The sequence below is a fragment of the Venturia canescens genome, chromosome 1, assembly GCF_019457755.1.
Source record: "Venturia canescens isolate UGA chromosome 1, ASM1945775v1, whole genome shotgun sequence".
NCBI classification, from domain to species: domain Eukaryota; kingdom Metazoa; phylum Arthropoda; class Insecta; order Hymenoptera; family Ichneumonidae; genus Venturia; species Venturia canescens.
Genome location: NC_057421.1, coordinates 25,193,830 through 25,212,973, shown reverse-complemented (window position 1 = coordinate 25,212,973; position 19,144 = coordinate 25,193,830). Strand labels below are relative to the sequence as shown.

The following is a 19,144-nucleotide window of genomic DNA, read 5'->3' as shown; positions in this document are numbered from 1 at the left end:
TATTTTGATTTTGTGATCCAGCCTCCTCAATCTTTCGCATCATTTGCTTTAAAAAATAAGAAATTCGAAGAAACAGCATTCACAGAGAGTCAATTGGAATGAAAAAAAAAAATAAAAACAATTTAAAAAAACACAAAAAAATTAACCAAAGACCGAGAAAAAATACACAAATACTCGTGAATCCTTACCACGAGACCGAAGGGCCTTCGCTCCAATAGATGACATGAAAGAAAAAACTTATTCTGAGAGTAAGTGGAATCAGAGAGATAGTACACGAGTGACACTTTGCCCCCGGTATCGATGATAAGGATTGCCTATATAAAGGAGGGTAATTTCGTGACGAGTTTCATCAGTCTTTCTCAACGTCCAGTCCTCGAGAGAACTTGTGGTGTAGCATTATTTTTCCAATAAATCTCATAAGAACGTATTCAATCGTAAAAATAATATCACGATGAAGAGAGCCATTGGAATCGCGTTGTTCGCATTGGTGACGATCGCAGTTGCTCATCCATCAGGATCTGGAGAGGCTCCGGGCAATCAACTGAGTCAGGACGGCGCCAATCAACCCCCTCAGCTCGTCGACCTCATCAACACAGCTCAAGAAAATATCAACAATCTTGGAAAACAAATTCAAGAACAACTCAATCTTCCCGACCAAGCAACCGTTGTTAATACCATCAAAACCCAGAGCACCAATCTCGTCAACAATGTTCAATCTTACGTGGCTCAAGTCTCCGAGGAGGTATGTGAATTTTTTAACTCAACCTCTCGAATCGAATCCACTGGGAGTGAGCCATCGCTCGGTTCTTTATTTATAGCTGGTAGAGAAGATTTTTGTCTCTCTATGAATCGATTACGAAGAAAGCTACAAAACGATCTGCTATAAGCGTTCGTAGGTCTCGAATGGCATGAACTATACAATTATTTTCTGTTTTTCTGAAGGATGAAAAAATGAAATTTTTCAAGCTCTTAGCTTCACAACGAACGCTTGAAATTTTATGCCCGAAAATAACGGCTCGTCGAGCCTCGCGATTGCGATGAAAATATCACGAGCAATGGCAGCACAAAGTGGCCACAGAATCCAACGTTTCGTGGTCCATTTAGACTCATACTCGAATCTACTCGTATTCGGGAATTGCCGGAAATCGTTTGGTGAAATTGGCTCGGGGGGAACGTTACGAAAGTGCGTCGGTTCGATTCGATCCGTGCTGTAATCTACGCACGTATTCCAACCGCAGAAGAACGACTATAATCAGAGCGATCCATAATCGCAACGATATTTGTTTCTAGATCAAGGCTAAGAGCCCGGAACTGGAATCGTTGTGGACCGACATAAAAGCTAAATTGAACAAAGCAGTGGAAGACATCAACGCCCAAATCCCCAACGCTCAGGAGCAGGCTGCTCAGCTCCAGGCCAAATTCAACGAGGGTGTGAGCGTTCTCGTGAGCGAATCTGACAAAGCTGCGAAGGCGATAAACCAAAATTCGGCCAAGGCACAAGAGGACATTGCCAAATTCACGAAACAAGCTGTCGAAATCGCGGTTCAGGCGACCCAAAATCTTAACGCTCAGCTTAAAAAACAAGCCTCCGCCGCTCAGGCCGCTTGAGGAAAAAAGCATTTTGTATATATTAATTGTTCGACGAATTGTTGAGGAATTTCCCTTTATCCAGCGGTACGAAGCTGAGCTCGCGTCCTTCGTAATGATCTCGTCCGCGTCGTTGGGAGCTTTGCAGTAACCAGAGCACTAGTTCCCTTACTATTTTGTGTACGCGTACTAAATTCGAATTACAATTGAACCTTCAAGTCCTGACGTCGAGCACATATGTACAGAGTTGGAATGAAATAAAACTTCGACGAATAATCCGAACGCACCATTCCCGATTGAATATCCGCTGGGAATAAATTATTCGCACAATTCGACGATTGCGCAAACTGAACCATCCTCCTGTCCGGTTCCCGAGCGTCATTGAATCAGCGTACAGTTTCGATCGTCAATTTCACAATCGAGGAACGAACTTACAACATATGCGAGCACAAAAAGTCACCGGAGAATAACGAGTCCGTTGCAGCTTGTAAAAAAAGTGTTTATTTCGAACAAATAACAAATGTCCAGCACGATTCACCACTCGCAATATTCGCAGGAATCGTCGTGGTGGCTACGGTGAGAAAGATGATTACAACTGTAAGTTTTCCTAACAGTCCCATAAGGGTTCGCGGGTATATTGAGGACCAGGAGAGGGATCCAGTCAGAAACCCATGAAGCCCAATCGGAAACGGAACTCATGGTCTGTGCAGCCAGTGCAGCGAGGTGGCTGTTGACACTCCGGTGACATGCGTATCTCGTTGGCGAGCAACACTCCGATGGGATCGGTGCTGCACTCGCGGTCTTGAAAAGATCATCGAATTTCAATCACTGTCAGCGTTTTTTTTCCATTTATTACTTTTTGCCGAGATTTTATTTGTGAAAATGACATCAAACCCGCCACGAAGGGAGTTGCGGGTACTAAATTTTGGGACTAAGGTTTTTCCCTACGATCAATAATCGACTCGGACTGCGATGAAATTTCTTCATTCAAAATCCAATTGATAGAGTATATAATTGTAGAAATAATTACCCATTGACGCGACAGAGCAAGGATCAACGGTGCGAGCAAAATATTTTTCCACTGCATGTCGAATTGGAAAACGTTTTTTTCTCCTAAACTCGATCTGAGGATACTCGCGAACGACTGGCCGATTTTATTGGCCACCGTGTGATTCACGCGGTATCACCGTGTATCCGGAAACGCAGCGACTTCCTCTTTGCATAACGCATGCTTACTGAATATTTCGATAACAAACAATGGATTATTTTGACAATCGAATCGCATGTGGGTCAGAGGGAAAGTACTTCCCGAACACCCGAACAATATCGTTGCATCGTTCCTCCAAGAAAGTTCTTACCGAGTACGCCGATTGAAAGAGTTCGTATCGATTATCGCACTGTACTTTCGTCGATTTTCAATTATGTCATATTCCCTCATTTCCGGTTTGAACGGGGGTCGCGGTTTCTTAGTTTTATTGATACTCGTGCTTGTTATTGGCCAAGAGATAATCGCATATAATCTCGAAATCCTCAAGTACCATCGACCCAGCGAGCAGGTTTGGTTTTTCCATTTAAAATTTATTTTTTATAGCTTCTTTTATTATTCGGGAACGTTCTTTTTTTCGGGGTTTTTTCGGGGATCGGTTGATCTGAGATGAAAAAACGAAAGAGCGTTTCGTGCTTTTAAATATTTTTCGAAACTGAAATTTTGTGTTTCAAAACGCGAAAATCCTTCAATTTTTTATTTCCGTATAAACCCTTCAAATTTCAAAAGTCTATGTTTTTTCCTGGCCGCAGAAAAATCGCGAAGAGATCACAAAAAAACCGTCTGCCACGCGGGGTGACCCGCTTAATCCACGAAACGCAACGAACCTTCTTTTTCCAAATCATTATTCTGCTCCTGCGTTTTCGAAAATTCTTTTTATTTTTCATTTAAATGTTTCGAAGAGAGTGTTGAATCGATATTTGTTCGATGTTGCAGAGGAAAAAATACGATGATCTACCAATCGATCAGCATTGCGATCGTAAATGCGCAATAGCGAAAAAACGTCTCGATTATTTGAATCGTTTGAAATGTCACAGAAAGAGATTGATGGCTTACAGAAAAAAATGTTGGCAAATCGCGCGATTGCGAATGACCGCAGCTGCAGAATCATCCCCGTAAAAACGTGTCGCGAGCTGTTGGCTCAAAAGTAATGAAATTTGACGATATAGCGACTAGTCAGCGAATTCGAAACGGGGCCGATGCGGATTTCTCGCAACGAATATGTCTTTGAATTCAGCAATAATTGTTCTTCATCGTGACTGCGAGAACCGCCAGGAGGTGGTTTTTTCAATTCGATCGGAGTATTGAAAGAACAACGAGCTTTGTATCGTATGCTCATATTCATTTGGATTACCATTAATCTTTTGTCGAACAAAATAATTGAGCATTTCTCTATTCCAAATAAAGTTATCGAGTTTTTTGTTTTTTCTTTTTAACAGAAAATATTAGCTCAAACTCGAATTCATCAGCGATGACTCTTTTATCGCGGGCTGTCGTCATTTTCGTCTGCGTTATACTCCTTAAGGTACGTAACAACGTTCAATACTGACTAACATTAACGAACGCTCGCGAGTGAGTGCCAAAAAATAATGCAAAGACAATTGAGTCACGTTCAACCGTATTTTTTCTGTAATATTCGGGCATTATTAGTGGGATCGAAAAAAAAGTATGTGAAGCTGTGCTTGAAAGTCTTTCACGCATCAAACCAAACATCTTCGTATTGAAACAAAAAAGTCTTTTCCTGAGTGAAAATTTGATGAACGGAGAGCCTTAAAGTTTTGAAAATTTTTATTTTGTGCTTGACGCTGTTGTTTTCAACAAAGAAATTCGTTTTCCAAATGTTCCAAAAGTTTTTGCAATCTCAGATTTCATTCCCGTTGCGTATTCAGCTTTCGTAAGCGTTTTTTCAAAAACAAGTGGACTAAAAGTTTGGCCCGAAACTTTGCGCGAGTCACTCGCGAGTCAACTTTGAGGCTAGTAAAATAACAATAAGAAAGGAAAGTAAGAAAAATGGAACGATTCTATAAGAAAATTTCATTAACGCAGATCATGCCCGCAGAATCGTGTTTTATGGGTGTCTAAATTCGGTCGATTTTTACTTCCTTAATTAAAGATATTATCACTCTAAATTATTGTCAGAGTTATTAATTCGAAATAGTAAATAAATTTGTTCAACTTATCTTTTGGCGAACGCGGATCCATCACTGATCGAACCCAACATTTCATTCGTCCCTGCCTAAAATACCATAGTTTTTTATGCAAATAATCGCATTAGAGAGGGCAAAGAGAAAACACAAAGAGAAATGGATCAAGAAAAAAGTGTTAATAAAAAGACAGAAAACTATGACAGAAAACTATGCCCGAGCCTAGAAGAAACAAAATGCTGAAATAAATTAAACAAGTGTGAGGTTACGAATGCTCATTTTACCAATTTCGTTGAGGTAACTCTTGTACTGCATGCTAGTCAAATGAGTGCTAAATTTTCAAAATGCTTTTAGACCAAGTTCAACGTACCGATTAAACTTATTTTTAGTAGATGTGTATTCAAGCATATTTTATTAACGTGAAAAAATATTTAAAATGATAGTTTTACAAAACTATCAACCGATAGATGCAAATTTCCATGACGACACATTTTCACAGGTATTTTTCAAAGAATCATCTGTATTTTTTAACCGATTTTATTGCACCAAGTCTCATTTTGTTCCTCAACCGATTCTCTACGAATTCACCAAGTAGATTTTCCTTCGAACTCATTCCTGAGAGAAATTATGAATGAAAAAGTTTTTTCACTTAATGAACAATTAACTGCAACAGTGAAACGATCGAGTTAAAAAACCAACTACATGGTGGATTCGTAAAGGACAAGTTGAGGAACAAAATAAGACTTGTTGCAATGAAATCGATGAAAAAACGCAGATAATTCTTTGAAAAATACCAGTGAAAATGTGTCAGCGTGGAAATTTGCATTTATCAGTTGATGCTTTTGCAAAACTAGCCTTTTTAATATTTTTACATCTTAATAAGATACGCTGTAATACAAATTCACTAAAAATACATTTAATCGGTACGTTAAACTTGGTCTAAAAGCGTTTTTAAAATTTAACACTCATTTGACTAGCATGCAGTACAGGAGTTACCTTAAATCTTTAACGTAATATATTTTTATTACTAGTAAGACGATCGTCTCGAATTTTTTCCCGGACCTTTGTTATACACTTCATTATTATTGTGTACTTTTTCATAAACTTCGTAAGCGTTCGTTCGTTATATGGAAAGATAAACGTTTTTTTACGCCTCCCCTGTGTGTTTTTCTTCATATTTAAAGACGTTTATCATAAATAACCAGTAAGACGAAATCCTTCAAAACTTGATATGCGTGTCAATCCATTGGAATGCTGTGTAAATTTAAAGCCTTTCTTAAGAAAATTGTTTCGTGTATGAACTACCTTAATTGAGAAGATTTTTCTTTTAGACGACGACGTCGTCACCAGCGGGTGATTACGCGAGAGACGAGAAAGAAACATTGAGAAAAGCGACTGAGCTCTTCGAGTCGAATCCAACGTATGTGAGACCGTCGAAAAGATCTTCAACGCTGCAAGAAACTAGAAAAGAAGAATTTTTAGGCGACAGAACTCACAAGATAAACCGTAACTTCGAAAGAATGATACAATTCGTGAATATACTCGGCCAAGTTGATAGCTTCATCAACGACAGAGTGAGAAATTTAATTATGAAAATACAAGCAGCGTATGATATTGATGATTCTGACAGTTTCGGACGCGGTCGTTCGGCTCGTTAAGATGTCAAATATCTAACGGAAATGTTGAACGAATCGTCTTAAATCGTCAAATCGCAAACTAGAAAAATATTGTAAATCCTTAGTCTTACTCATTTTTTTTCTCATTATTCGTTGACCGAGTTCGCATTGAGGGCGGAGTAAAGTTTGTTCGGTGGAAAAAAGACCAAATTTAACCCTACACCTCATGTGCCTTTTTTCATACCCTCAACCTCATGACCGGGGTTTGAACGCACCCCACTCTTTTTTTTGTTTATAAATCCGGTCCTACGATGCTAAACTGACTTTATCCTACACCATTTTCTTCGTTTTTTTATAACGAAAAGAATGATGTACGATAAAACTAATTTCAATTGAATTTATATATTAAAAAAATCCGTCGATAATCAGTCGATAATGTGACTTGTTAGGATGGGAGCGTAGTTTGAAGTTCGCGTGGGGTGTGCTCACACCCCAGTCATGCCTTCAAGGGTTAAGAATTTACATTTTAACATCATATTGCAATATGTGGATTTTTAAAACCCAGACATCAAAAATTAACTCGATGGCAACAACCTTCAGAGGCACTTCAGAAAAAAGTTGTCCTTCCGGTGAGCAGTACAAATCGAAAGCTGCTCGAAGGATCTTTTTGAAATTTGGCTTGGTACTTCCTTACAAAATTGATCAAGTATCTACGAGAGAATTTTTTTTTCGATTTTTTTGTGACAATTAGAAATGAAAACACCGATTTTCGCCTTAAAAACGAGCCTATTTGTTATTGTAAAATTAATAATAATTATGAAAAACTGGAAAAAAGTTCTCGTAGATACCTGGTCAATTGGGTAACGAAGTAACATGCCATTTCAAAAGGATCGATCGAGTAGATTTCAATTCACACTGTTCGTCAGTGGAGAACTTTTTCCGAAGTGCCTCTGCTGCTATCGAATTAATAATTGATATTCGAGTTTTAAAAATTCAGGAAATCTTGTTCATATTGCGATGTCACAATCAATAGAATAGATTTGTATCATCCGTAGCGTCTAAAAAAATTCTTAAATTTTTTTCACTTAAGAATTCATTTCATACGGTGATTGTGTAATTTCATTTCATTTCACTTATTCACTCATCGAGATTCATTATTTTTTTATATTTTAATTTGTATCGAGTATGCGAATCATTTGTCGTATTTGTTTTGGTATACTGGTTAAAAAAATATATTTTTTTAATATAATTTCATGAGAAAACTGGAAGACACTTATTTATGAAAAATAAAATGTTCAGTGTACAGTAAAATGTTTGTTGCTTTACGAATATGCAATTTACTCCTCTGCATGCTGTTAGATTGTTTTGATGATGAAGCTGTTTCTCTCAGGGGCAGAGAAAATTACCTACCGAAGGTAACCAATTCAGTGTCATCGTCATGAGAATCCTCGAAAAAACTATTTTTCTCGATGATTTTCATGACCAACGAACCCTTAAGGTCAGTAAAAAGTTTTTGAATAAAAAAGCGCAAATTTGCCATGAAATACCGACTAAAGGTCGGTGCGAAGGATGCAAACGATGTTTTTATATGCGTGTCCTTTGAAAATTTGTGGTTCAGTATTGTTATACTTCTTAAATTTATATACTTTGTAATGAAAGATTCAGAGTTAAAGAGTCCAAGTCTAAATTCAGTTTTAAAAAATAGTGATTTTTCAAGTGTTCGATGATTCAATTTTTTACAAGTGCGAAGTGCGATGCAACAACGCCCTAAGACAATAATTTTTGCTGGTCATTTTCGTCAGATTCATTTTTAAGCCAATAGAGTCGTGACCGTATTGACGCTTTCTACGTTGAACGTACATACTCGAACGTCGATAAAACAGAGCTATATAATTACGGTTTTGTCCGTAAACAACACAGTCACATATGTCGACGAATTGCGAATTTTCAAATTTCACTTCACAAGACGACCGGAGAATTAGAAAAGAACAATGATGCTCCGATCAATTCTGCCGACTTCGAGAAAGTTCTCGATTTTACAGAAAAAAGTTTACGATACAATCAGTCCATATGCGTAGAAAAATGATTAGAGTCAAAGGTATCACAGCAGAGATCTTGACTGAACGTGCTTTATGGATATGTGAATTTTTTTTCATATGCGACTTTCTGGTAAGCGTATATATCGCATTGAGATTGTGAATTATATTTTTGTTTTAAATCGAAGAAAATGTGAATTTTACTTACCGATCGCCGGTTCTTATGTGCGGCGCACGGTGTAACGGCCCCTCTGTATCCGATGGTGAAGGCAAGCTGAGGCAAACACAAAGGGCGGGGGGAAAGGGGGCTCAGGGCCAATGGCCAATAACATCAAGAAAGAGAGAGAGAGAAAGAGAGAACAGTCACCGGGATCGGGCCGATCGGGCGACTTGGCTGTGTCTGCTATTTCTCGATTTCATAAACATCTATATGTGTATATATGATAACAATATACATATCCGTATAAAAAAATAAACATATACTTTCATATACACCACATGTTGATTTATCAATACTAAATTCGACGAATGCGGCGTTAAAGTAAAAAGCGGAGTTGGTAGAAGCGAGACGTGAAAAGCGTGTACTAGCGTATTCCGGAATCATCAACGTAAAAGCGTTAAAAATTGTAATCTTCACGAACCTCCGCGCCCCATCGCCATCACGATTTCTGTCCCGCTTTCCTCTCCCCCTTCCAAAGTGCGCGGCAACCCCGCTATACCCCTCGGAGTGAAGGGTGTACAGAGAGAGAGTGAGGTCGTGCGTTACGTCACATACACGACACGAAATTCTCGTGTTCGCGAAGCGAAGTATCTCTATCCCGTGGATAGGAAAAACTTCGCGCGTTGTTGCATCCATCGAGTATAGACCACAACTCGGTTAAAGAGTTGAGACGTTTCTGTCTTGGGCACTCTTTCCGTCCAACCGAGAAAGAGTGAGAGCTCCTCCCCGCGCGTCAAAGAGGAAAGAGATAGGGAAAAAAACATACATACAGATAAAGTCGCGTTAACGTTCCGAACGTGTGATATACATCGTGCCTAACGTCTCGTGAAATCGAGTCTCTCTTCTGCAACCCCGATCGTTGTGAATAAACGGTTTTTCCTTGTTTCTCGATGACTTCGTCGTCCATAACCTAAAAAAGTATTGCAGAGGGAAAGAAAAAAAAAACAAGAAAAATTCTCATATAGCCTCCTTGTCAAAACTTGCAAGGGTGATCGAGAAAAAGAACAGTGAGATACCAAGTTCTCGCATAAAAAAAAGAAAACCTTCATTTCGCGTGTGCCTCTGTACGTGTTTGTGTGCGTGTCGCTCCTTTGCCACTCGTCGAATTGGGTGTATAATTATAATAAGAGAACCAAAAAACCCGCGAAATTTGAATTATCGCGTATAACACTCTCTTCCTTTTTTTGTCTTGCATTTACCGTTGAACATTTATCTCCGAAGAATACGGGTGTAGCGGGGTTTTTCTGACGAAACTCGCCCTGCTTGGAATCAAAAAAAAAATATATATATATACATATATATATCCATTTAAAAACGTGTATATATTTCATATACACCGATATATATATCTATATAAATACGCATAAGCACGCGTGTTTTTTTTCGGCGTTAAGAAGTTACCGCTAAATTAGTCAAAATTCCGGTCCCTACTAGGAAACGGGAAGGAGGCCAGAGACAAGGCGATAAATATCCGCGAACCGGCGACGAAACGTCGACTAGCAGGATGAATAGCAAAAGGAAAAATCGCTCAAATCCTACTAGGTAAAAAATCGTTTCTCTCTGCTTGAAAAGTTCCATTTGTTTTTATTATCATATAGTTATATCAGTTCTGCTGTTTTGTGCACTTGATCAAAGTTGCGATCGCTACGATTACTGGAATAATTTTTTGCAGCGGCACTATGGACGAGGAAACGTCAAGTTTAAACCGGTGTTTAAAATTAATTTTGTGTTCTGTTTTGAATTTCAGATCCCCGCGGGCTCGGGGTCCACAAGAAAGATGTGTCGTTGCTGAAGGGGTTTATAACAATGCTCACTTCATGCACGCCATTACAAGCCATGTAGGCAACGTAGTTCAGGTAATTCTATATATTGCTTGAACATTGTTGTGTTATGGCCAAAAACAACGAAATTTTATTCATTTGCTGCAGGTCAAATGATATGTGATAGGATTCTTTGCACATACTTTGCGTTCAAAAGTTAACTTTTTGCTCGTCATAGAGAAGTTCGGAGAACTTGTGCAGTGTACTTCCAGTGTTAGCTATTACATTTCTACTGAGCAAAAAAAATTTCGTCAAGTCATCGGGCGATGTCAAATGGTATGGGAAATGGCAACTTCAGTACAGCTTTTCACTTTGTGAGGTAGAATCGATTGACCAGCGAGATGCTGATTTCGGTATTACGGCTGGTGTTGATGGATTCTATCTTGTGAGGTAAAAGGTCAGATTAGAACTGCCGTATTTTCCACCAATCAATTAATCTGTCAACAATGACAACGAATCATTGAAAAATGTCTATAGCAACTTTGAAATTGCAGGATGAAGAAACTTCTAAATTCACACTTTCACTCTTATAACAAAAATACGTCAAGTTGAAATATCCTATGAAATTCTGTGATTATTTTTTTATTGAAGAAAGAAATTTTCGAAACAAGTAGAAAAGCGATGGCTCCTGTAAAGAGTCTCTGGCAGCGACGTCATAAATGTGCTTGTCTTTGAGTCACTACCGCGACTCTAGATAATTGTGAAACAAAACAGTCAAAAATGCCTGTGAAATGAAGAGTTATGTGAACAAAAGGTTTCTTTTACTTGAGAAGTTATTGCAAGAAATTTTATGATTTTTATCTTCACGAGCAACATATCTAACACGATGGAATTTTAGGATTCTTCAACTGTTTCTTTCAATCAATGACAAGAGGAAATATCCTATTTCAGTACACTGAAGTTTCTGAGTTTGCGGCAACTGAATTCGCATGGCCTCTTTTAAATTTTCTTCACAGTTATTGGGAGCCCAATTGTTGATACAGTTTCAAATGAAATTTTTTTTTTCCAAAGTAATTTTTCAAAAAGCTTAGCTCGAGAATCAAAACGTTTTTTCGATCTGGAAATATCAATTGTGTTTGACATTTCATTCGAAGGGTGTTGAATTTTAATTAGAGAGGTTTTGCAATCCAATTTGTAAATTATGGTTATTCAAAGATTATCTTCTCAATGTAATTAGTTTATTTTAAATTATGGTTGATCCATTACTTAACGCACATGAAATATATTGAGCACTGAGTAGGTCATTAATCAGTTTGTTGTGTTGAGGAGTTTTATCAATTGATGGTTTACTGTACATATATACGATATATACCACTCACAGAGCCGGAAGTTCGCAACGTTGCCATAAAAAACTGTACTCGAACAGATATAGGCGTACACGAAAGCATACGTATAATAAAAAATCGTCGTCGGGAAGTTCATAATTATATAAATTGTGTACTTTTATCCCTTGTCATCAGATACAAACTCAAAATGGTTCGTTGTACGAGGGAATATTCCGAACATTTTCGAGTCAGTTCGACGTTGTTTTGGAAATGGCACATCGAGTGGATGGAACGGGTAAAATATCGGTCGAGAGCGTAGTCGAAAAACTAATATTCAAACCACAGGATATCATAACAATGTCCGCGAAGGACGTTGATCTCGATTACGCGATAAAAGACACTTTTCAAACTGATACAGCTATTAGCAAGTTCAATGGCTTAGTCGGTGAGAAAGAACTCGAACCTTGGGTACCGCCGATCTCTATGAACGGTGACGAACTCACCCTGGACGGAGCCTCTGTAAGTGTATAAACACGATAGAATTCTAATTTTTCATTGAACACTTAATTTCTGGAAAATCCATGTGTACGATGATTATGGTTCACGAACTCAACTCATTTTCGACTGCAGTAACAACAAATTCTCGTTAGAAAAACTTCACTTGTACCCAAAGTTTTTTTCGTACTTTTTTTCGTAGCTTCATTGATAGTTAATGTTTTTAAGATCGCGAATAATTATTGTTAATACTAAAGTTGCATCGATTTCAAGTTGCAAGCGAAATGTACTATTGGTTAAAATTTTATTTGTTTAATGAAATCTCTTTTTTTTCATGTATTTCACGAACAGAATGGCTGGGATGTAATTGACATGTTCCGAACGAATGAACAAATGTTCGGAGTCACTTCCACGTTCGATCCACAACTTGTGGATTACACATTGCAGCTCCAACGTAAAGACACTAAGGATTACAAGGATCAGGAGCAAAAAGCTGCCGAGATCGCGAGCGAGATCGAATCACAACCAAATCACAAAGCTCGCTTAGAACTCGAGAATGGAGACGAGGAGGAGCGATTCGCTGCGGTGGTGAGTACCGCGTGTCACTTAATGCCAAAGAGCGATATCACAGTAAGACGAAGCGTACAAAAATAAAGTAAAATGGCAAGACCTAATTTATTAATTGATGCTGTGAATCTATGAATTTTATTTGCAACGGCATTGCCGGATCCTTCAGGAGTAGGCATATTTGTATCTGGAGGTTAAAGTTAGTTGGTTTCGTAATGTAATTTTTTTATCAAATAGAAAAAAAACCTGGGCTAGGTGTTATTAGAACGTTTCAGACGTTAATGTTTTTTGATTGCATATTCCGGTGATATGATTAACTCGCGTACGACTTTCTCAACGTTTTCATTATCCGCTCAACCCTCGAATGTAGGTTAGACCACACGAGGGTAAATACTTGCCACCTGCCAAGAGAAAAGATACAAACGTGGGAAAGTTAACACGTTCGACACCACCTCCGCCATCCCCGGGACCCGTAGCAAGTGGCAAAAATGTATTTAATCAACCGCCACCGACGGTTAACGTCAATCCACAAACGAGCAACATTCCAGTTGGTGGTCCACCTGTTCATTCGCCTGTCCAACATCCAGGAACGCTTGGAATGGCGATGCCACCAAGCGGAGTCGTGGCGTACAACACGCCACCTCCTTTTGTACCACCCTCGACGACTCAACCACCACCGGGTGCACCTATTCCATGTGAGTTTATAATTCCCTCTTGATACTTTTTATAAGCTGTTTTTCTATTGCAACGTCGAAGAATCGAGCTATCTTTTCGACGTGAGAAATTCTTTTCCCGAAGAAAACGGTCATTCGAGAATTTTATTTTTCTTCCAGTAATGACGCAAGTTCAACCACAGAATCAGCAAATTGCAGGTGCAATACCACAGGTCGCTTTTCCGACTCAGCAACAACAGTCGCAACAGCAAGTACCACCGCCGAATAAGTTGAACTTGGACAAACGTGAACGTCCTGGCAGGCAACAAGTGTATCAAGCAGATAAAGCACCACCAGCCCCGTTCCCACAAGCAAACGTCGCGGCATCTCATCAGCAGCAACAACAGCAGCAGCAACAGCAACAACAACAACAACAACAACAACAACAGCAACAACAACAACAACAACAACAACAACAACAACAGCCGTCTCATACGCCATTACAACAGCAGAATTCCGTTGACGGGGGGAGATGTGAAATATTGACGACGAAACCGGAACACAGGAAAATACCAGCGCAACGCGGAAGAGATGAACAACATTCAGAGCTCCGACAATTTTCGTCTGATTTCAAATTGGCTGATACAACGACTAGCCAAGAATCACTTTCTCATCCTCGTAAACATCAACAACAACAACTCCCGCAACAACAACCACAACAGCAACAGCAACAGCCACAGCAACCTTCGCAACAACAAACATCGCCACCACAGCAACCGCAACAGCATCATCAGGAAGCTCAACCTCCACCTCAGCTTCCTCTTCCTCATCATCAGCAAGTCCATCAGCATTTATCAACAGCCCAACAGCCACCATCTCAACAACAACAGCAACCGCAACAACAGCAACAGCAGCAGCCGCAGCAGCAACAACAACCACCGCAGCAACATCAAACTCCTCATCAACAGCAACACCAGCCTGTTCAGGAAGAATCACCAGTTACCAGTAAACCACCACCGGGCCCTACTCCACTCAGAACTTCAAGTCCTCCTCAACAGATTCAACAACAACCACAACAACAACAACAACAACAACAACAACAACAACAACAACAAACGTCACCACCGATGCAACAAGCACCGGTGGTCGAACCAGCTGTCGAAAAGATCACCACTGCCTTTAAGAAGTCAACGCTCAATCCGAATGCCAAGGAATTCAATCCAAATGCAAAACCTTTTACTCCAGTTAGTATTCATTTTTAAATTACTTCTTTTCACTTTGACCAAATTTGATGGTTTTTATTTCAGCATTTGATTCCTACGTTTCGCTATTTTGTCTCGTGGGTTCATCACGAACTTTAACTGATGAAATTTGAATGGTGACCGATAAATTTTCGTTGCTTCTGCATAACTTTGAAACGGCGGCACTCATTCTTGCTCTTCCAATTTAATGCTTTTTTTGTTGATTGAACGAGTGAAAATAATGAATAATTCATCCAACGATATTCAGTTTTAAAAAGAGGGTAACAGTATTCCATTGTAGAAGTTTAGCAAGGAAAAAGAATTGAAAAACAAAAAATTGTTTTTTCAGCGTTCGCCGAGCACACCGACACCAAGCAGGCCTCATACGCCTCAGACACCACAATACTCAACTGCCGCAATGCCAACGACGGTTGTTATGCCAGCTTATGTCATGACGAATCAGCCTCCTGGACCCTTCTCTCAACCGCAAGCCCAATCCATGACCAGGCTCAGGAAGGGTCAGTATCTAGGTATCGTAGCAATCCGTCGATTGTTTCTTAAAATATTTTTAACCACACATCTGCACATGTGACAAACAACGCCCGATACACAAAAGCAACAACTTTTTTCTAAAATTCATTAGCTTTTTTGCTGTCTATTCAATTAAAACCTCGCATTTTTTTCGTCAAATTTTTGAATGTAACAGCTTTAAACTCCTATACTATACAGTCAAAAAAGAATTTCTCCATAAATGAGAAAGGGAAATTGGTGCCAAAATTTTTGCCAGCTTCACGTAAAAAGTAGACGTAAAGTATTCGTCGTCGAAATTTCCTCAAACGTGAAACAAAGTACGCATTGACACAAACATTGCACAAAGTGGGTGATCAAATTATTGAAGCTAATGAATAAATTTTAAATACAAAATTATCGCGATAAGCTCATCGATGTCACATCAGTCATATCGAATTCTTACGATGCTACCAAGACTATTATGTTAGCGTTAAGTGCGTTGCACTAATCTATAAGAACGAAGATTAAAAAAATGTAAGTAGATAGAAAATCGTTGATTACTTTGGACAGTTTAAAAAAATTTTCTTTATTATCCGAGCAATTTATGAAAATGGAAAATTATTCATAAAAAATGTTCAATCATGTTATATTTTGAATCGATGCGATTTTTCTAGAACTTCATGAATAATAGATTAATTATTTGAATCACTGAAAATTTAAACGAATCATTGATCATTTGTGGTTTCAAAGTGAATTTTGATCAAGATTACAAAGTAGCACTATCAGGATCGGTGAATCATAAAACTTGATAAATATTTTCGTTTTGGCTTTATTTATTTGTTCACCCACCGATAAATCGTATAATTAGAATAGAACGCTTCATATAGAAATGTCTCGCGGTTGTTTCAGTGCCAATGATGCCACACAGAGCTCCGGATATAGCATCGCAGATGCAAGTAGCAGCTGCAACCGGTCAGCCTTTGTTAGCGCCAGCACCGTTGCATCCACCGTTTCAGGTGCCTTATCCAGGGCAACCAGCGTATCAGCAAATGGTACGAATGGTTCAGGCACCGCCACCACCACCGCATATGGCCTCGCCGTATCATCATCATCACGAATCGCCCGGTCCGCAAAATCCTGGTATACAATATATGGGACCACACGGACATCCGCATCCTCACGTCGGCCAACAGCAACCGAGCCAGGCGCCTTCCCCAGCGAATCAAAATCAACAGCACACTCCCGGCGCTTACAATCCACCGGGTACGCCACAACCGTCGTATCCCCAACCACCCCCGCAAGGACACGCGCCGAGTTATCCGATAATGTGCCCGATTATTCCGCCTCACATACCTATGGCACCTCAGCACATGCAGTATCTGCCACCTCAGCCCCCACCCGGAGCTCAACAGACGATAATATTGCCTCACAATCAGTAGCAACGGCGATACACCAGAAGAGAGGAACGCTAGTAATTTTTTTTTCTTGTCTCCGACCGCGAAAACACGGCGAGAAGAGCGATGAGAGTTTTAATATCAAGTGAGGAGGCAAGAGAAAGGGGAAAAAATAATAAGCATTTTGGTGAGCGGGAGAATAGAGAGACACTGCTTGAGAAAACCTTAGTGAACCGAAAGGTCAACGTGAGAATATCGTCTTCAAGGTGGTGAATAAAACATGAGGAATTGTTCTGCGCACCATTTTGTGATTACGAGAAACACGATTTTCCAATCGATACGTAAAGAGTCGGAGGGACAGAGAGAGATAGAGAAAGAGGGAGAGAGAGGAATGGAGAGTAAACGATTTTTCCGAGTCGCCAGATGTTCAACGAATATTGAAACAACGATATTGTCATGCACGAGATTTTGCACGTTGTCATTAATGACTGTTCTCGTTCTACTCGATCGAGCCTTTCGATTCGATTTTTATTTGAATAGACTTCATTTATATTTAATTAGAAGTTAACAGAAAGAAGATAACTTTCAAAAGAAACGAAAAAATCTTGCGATTGTCCTTTCCCAGGCGTTCTTCTAGCACATGTACCGATATTATATGTTTTTCACAAGGTACCGAGCGCCTGGGTCAATGAAAGGAAAACAAATTACAAGACGATTCGAAAGTTTCGAGAGACGTTTCTTGACTCCAGAAACTGTTTCTCTTGTTTACTTTCTCTGTCGACGCAGCTTTTCAGTCGCGTTTTCATGAAAATTACTTCATTCTTTGCGTTGAAAAATATTGCAGTTTCTCTTCTCCCCGATTTTCCAAAGAACTTTTCTCTCATCATAGGAATGTATATGGAAGAAAAAAATCTTTCAATTCAGTGATTATATTCAAACTGCAATCATTGAAACGAGAAAAAAAAACAAGAAATTTCACTTTTCGCTTGTACACGACTCACCTCTTTAATTCGAGACGATTTATCGTTGTCGCATGTTCTTGTTATTTTTGCTGACCAAAGCGAATTAATGAGATCATTACACTTTTTATATCATTTTCTCTTATCTTAACTTCGCGTTCTCTCTCTATCTCTCTCACTCCCGTTCTTTGTACCGTGTGAGGATTAGTGAAAACAAGATTCGTATTCTCGTGGATACGTTACATCGCGTTAGCTCGAATCGTCGCTAATGTTAAGGGAGAAGAAAATGAAGTAATCCAAGGTCGAGAGATCGTGAAAAAATGACTTGTTTTCGCGAGAAATATTGAAATTCAATGATGAAAATCCTTTATTTCGGACTCCTATGGGATTGATAGATCCGAGTGAAAGAGTGAAGGAGCTCTTCCAAACGAAGAGAGTCTTTCGTTTTTCTCTCTTCATCGATTCTTCGTTGTTCGAGGAACGCGCATAGAGAAAAGAGAATGGATGAGTGTGTGCTCGTGAATGTGTGCGTGAGAGAAAGAGAGAAGGATTAAATGTGAGAGAGACACGGAGTAAACATTGGAGAAAATAAATATGAATGAAGAAAATAAAAATAAATAAAAATCTCCGGGGGTGTAAAAACTCGACGAAAACATAAAAGTCTCAATGTTATAAAGGAACGTGTACAGTATTGTGTTCGAACGGAGAACGCGTACCGTCAGCTCGTTTGGCTCTACAGCTTGTTGATACTGAGAATTTTTTTTTTCTTTTTGTTAAAAGATGCTGAAAGGGGGACGTTAAAAAACTGGAAGATTAACGCGAGTAGGTTATACAATCGATTTTCCAGGCCGTCAGAGGATTTTGCGACCACGAAAGTAGTGGGAAAATACATCATCGAATCGGTAATCTCAATCAGTTAATACAAAGTAAAACAGAAAAGGTATAACGAAATACGAAACAAAAAGTATAACGAAAAACGAAATTGAAGGGATTTTCCATCAATGGAGGGTCCAACTCAAGGTCTGTTTTTTCCGATTTTATGGATTTGTTTCTGTTTTCTAATCGGAAAATCGGCCATTGAGAATTCACGTCCGAATTCATTGATCGAATGGCTACAGGAAAATTCACACATTTTCTTGCGTTTAAAGTAACAACAGGCTTGCGAGATGCTCGTTAACTGATGAATGTCGCATTATCAAAGAGTTCGTAAACTCGTTAACTTTTCGAATGTTGCTGATTATGAAGAATGAAATCGGATAAATAATCGGAATACACTAAACTAATGACGAATACAAGTTCGCAACGTCTATGGCCTTAGACCTAGTCGTGTAAATACAATAACGACGAAACAAACGTGTAACGGTTAACGATTCTTCCTCTGGATGAGATTGTCCGCTTCGTGGCATCGTTAGACACAAATTTTATATCGAAGAGATTAAAAGGAAGAGACGAAAAAAAATCATCAAAATAAAGTGAATAAGTTAAACAAGAAATTCTATTTCTTTTCATTTTTCTCTTCAAGTTTTTAACGAATGAAAATTTCCTTATTAATCCGCTTCCGTTTTAGAGGTCCCGGAAAATCGGGTATTCAA

General features: G+C 39.1%; 3 protein-coding genes and 2 long non-coding RNA genes across 8 annotated transcripts in view; 3 read left to right on the top strand and 2 right to left on the bottom strand.

The window, feature by feature from the left end:
• The window catches only part of LOC122419312 (uncharacterized), a 37,245-nt gene extending 28,437 nt beyond the window's left edge, over positions 1–8,808 (bottom strand). The window contains exon 1 of the long non-coding RNA XR_006262869.1: positions 8,637–8,808. This is a non-coding gene — a long non-coding RNA (uncharacterized lncRNA). The remainder of the gene's footprint in view (positions 1–8,636) is intronic.
• LOC122419307 (uncharacterized) lies at positions 418–1,869 on the top strand. Its single transcript, XM_043433749.1, has 2 exons — positions 418–742; positions 1,291–1,869. The coding sequence occupies exons 1-2, from the start codon at positions 452–454 to the stop codon at positions 1,606–1,608; spliced, it is 609 nt and encodes a 202-aa protein (XP_043289684.1). The 5' UTR covers positions 418–451; the 3' UTR covers positions 1,609–1,869.
• Positions 2,071–6,210, bottom strand: LOC122419310 (uncharacterized). Its single transcript, XR_006262866.1, has 3 exons — positions 6,082–6,210; positions 2,618–4,868; positions 2,071–2,388 (listed from the first exon to the last, which is right to left on the bottom strand). It is a non-coding gene; the product is annotated as an uncharacterized lncRNA (long non-coding RNA).
• LOC122419308 (uncharacterized) lies at positions 4,020–6,724 on the top strand. The gene is made up of 2 exons (XM_043433750.1): positions 4,020–4,157; positions 6,108–6,724. Exons 1-2 carry the CDS (start codon positions 4,104–4,106, stop codon positions 6,432–6,434), a joined length of 381 nt encoding a protein of 126 aa, XP_043289685.1. The 5' UTR covers positions 4,020–4,103; the 3' UTR covers positions 6,435–6,724.
• An 82-nt stretch (positions 8,809–8,890) lies between the features above and the next one.
• On the top strand, positions 8,891–19,045 carry LOC122419303 (ataxin-2 homolog). 4 transcript variants are annotated; one of them, XM_043433744.1, is made up of 9 exons: positions 8,891–9,036; positions 10,083–10,190; positions 10,396–10,504; positions 11,929–12,252; positions 12,580–12,816; positions 13,166–13,490; positions 13,629–14,692; positions 15,039–15,219; positions 16,109–19,045. In XM_043433744.1, exons 2-9 carry the CDS (start codon positions 10,153–10,155, stop codon positions 16,636–16,638), a joined length of 2,808 nt encoding a protein of 935 aa, XP_043289679.1. In that variant the 5' UTR covers positions 8,891–9,036; positions 10,083–10,152; the 3' UTR covers positions 16,639–19,045. The 4 variants fall into 4 exon arrangements, with proteins under 4 accessions (XP_043289679.1, XP_043289678.1, XP_043289680.1 ...); XM_043433743.1 differs by having other exon boundaries at positions 8,926–9,054; XM_043433741.1 differs by lacking the exon at positions 8,891–9,036 and adding an exon at positions 9,120–9,360.
• The last annotated feature ends 99 nt before the right edge of the window (positions 19,046–19,144 follow it).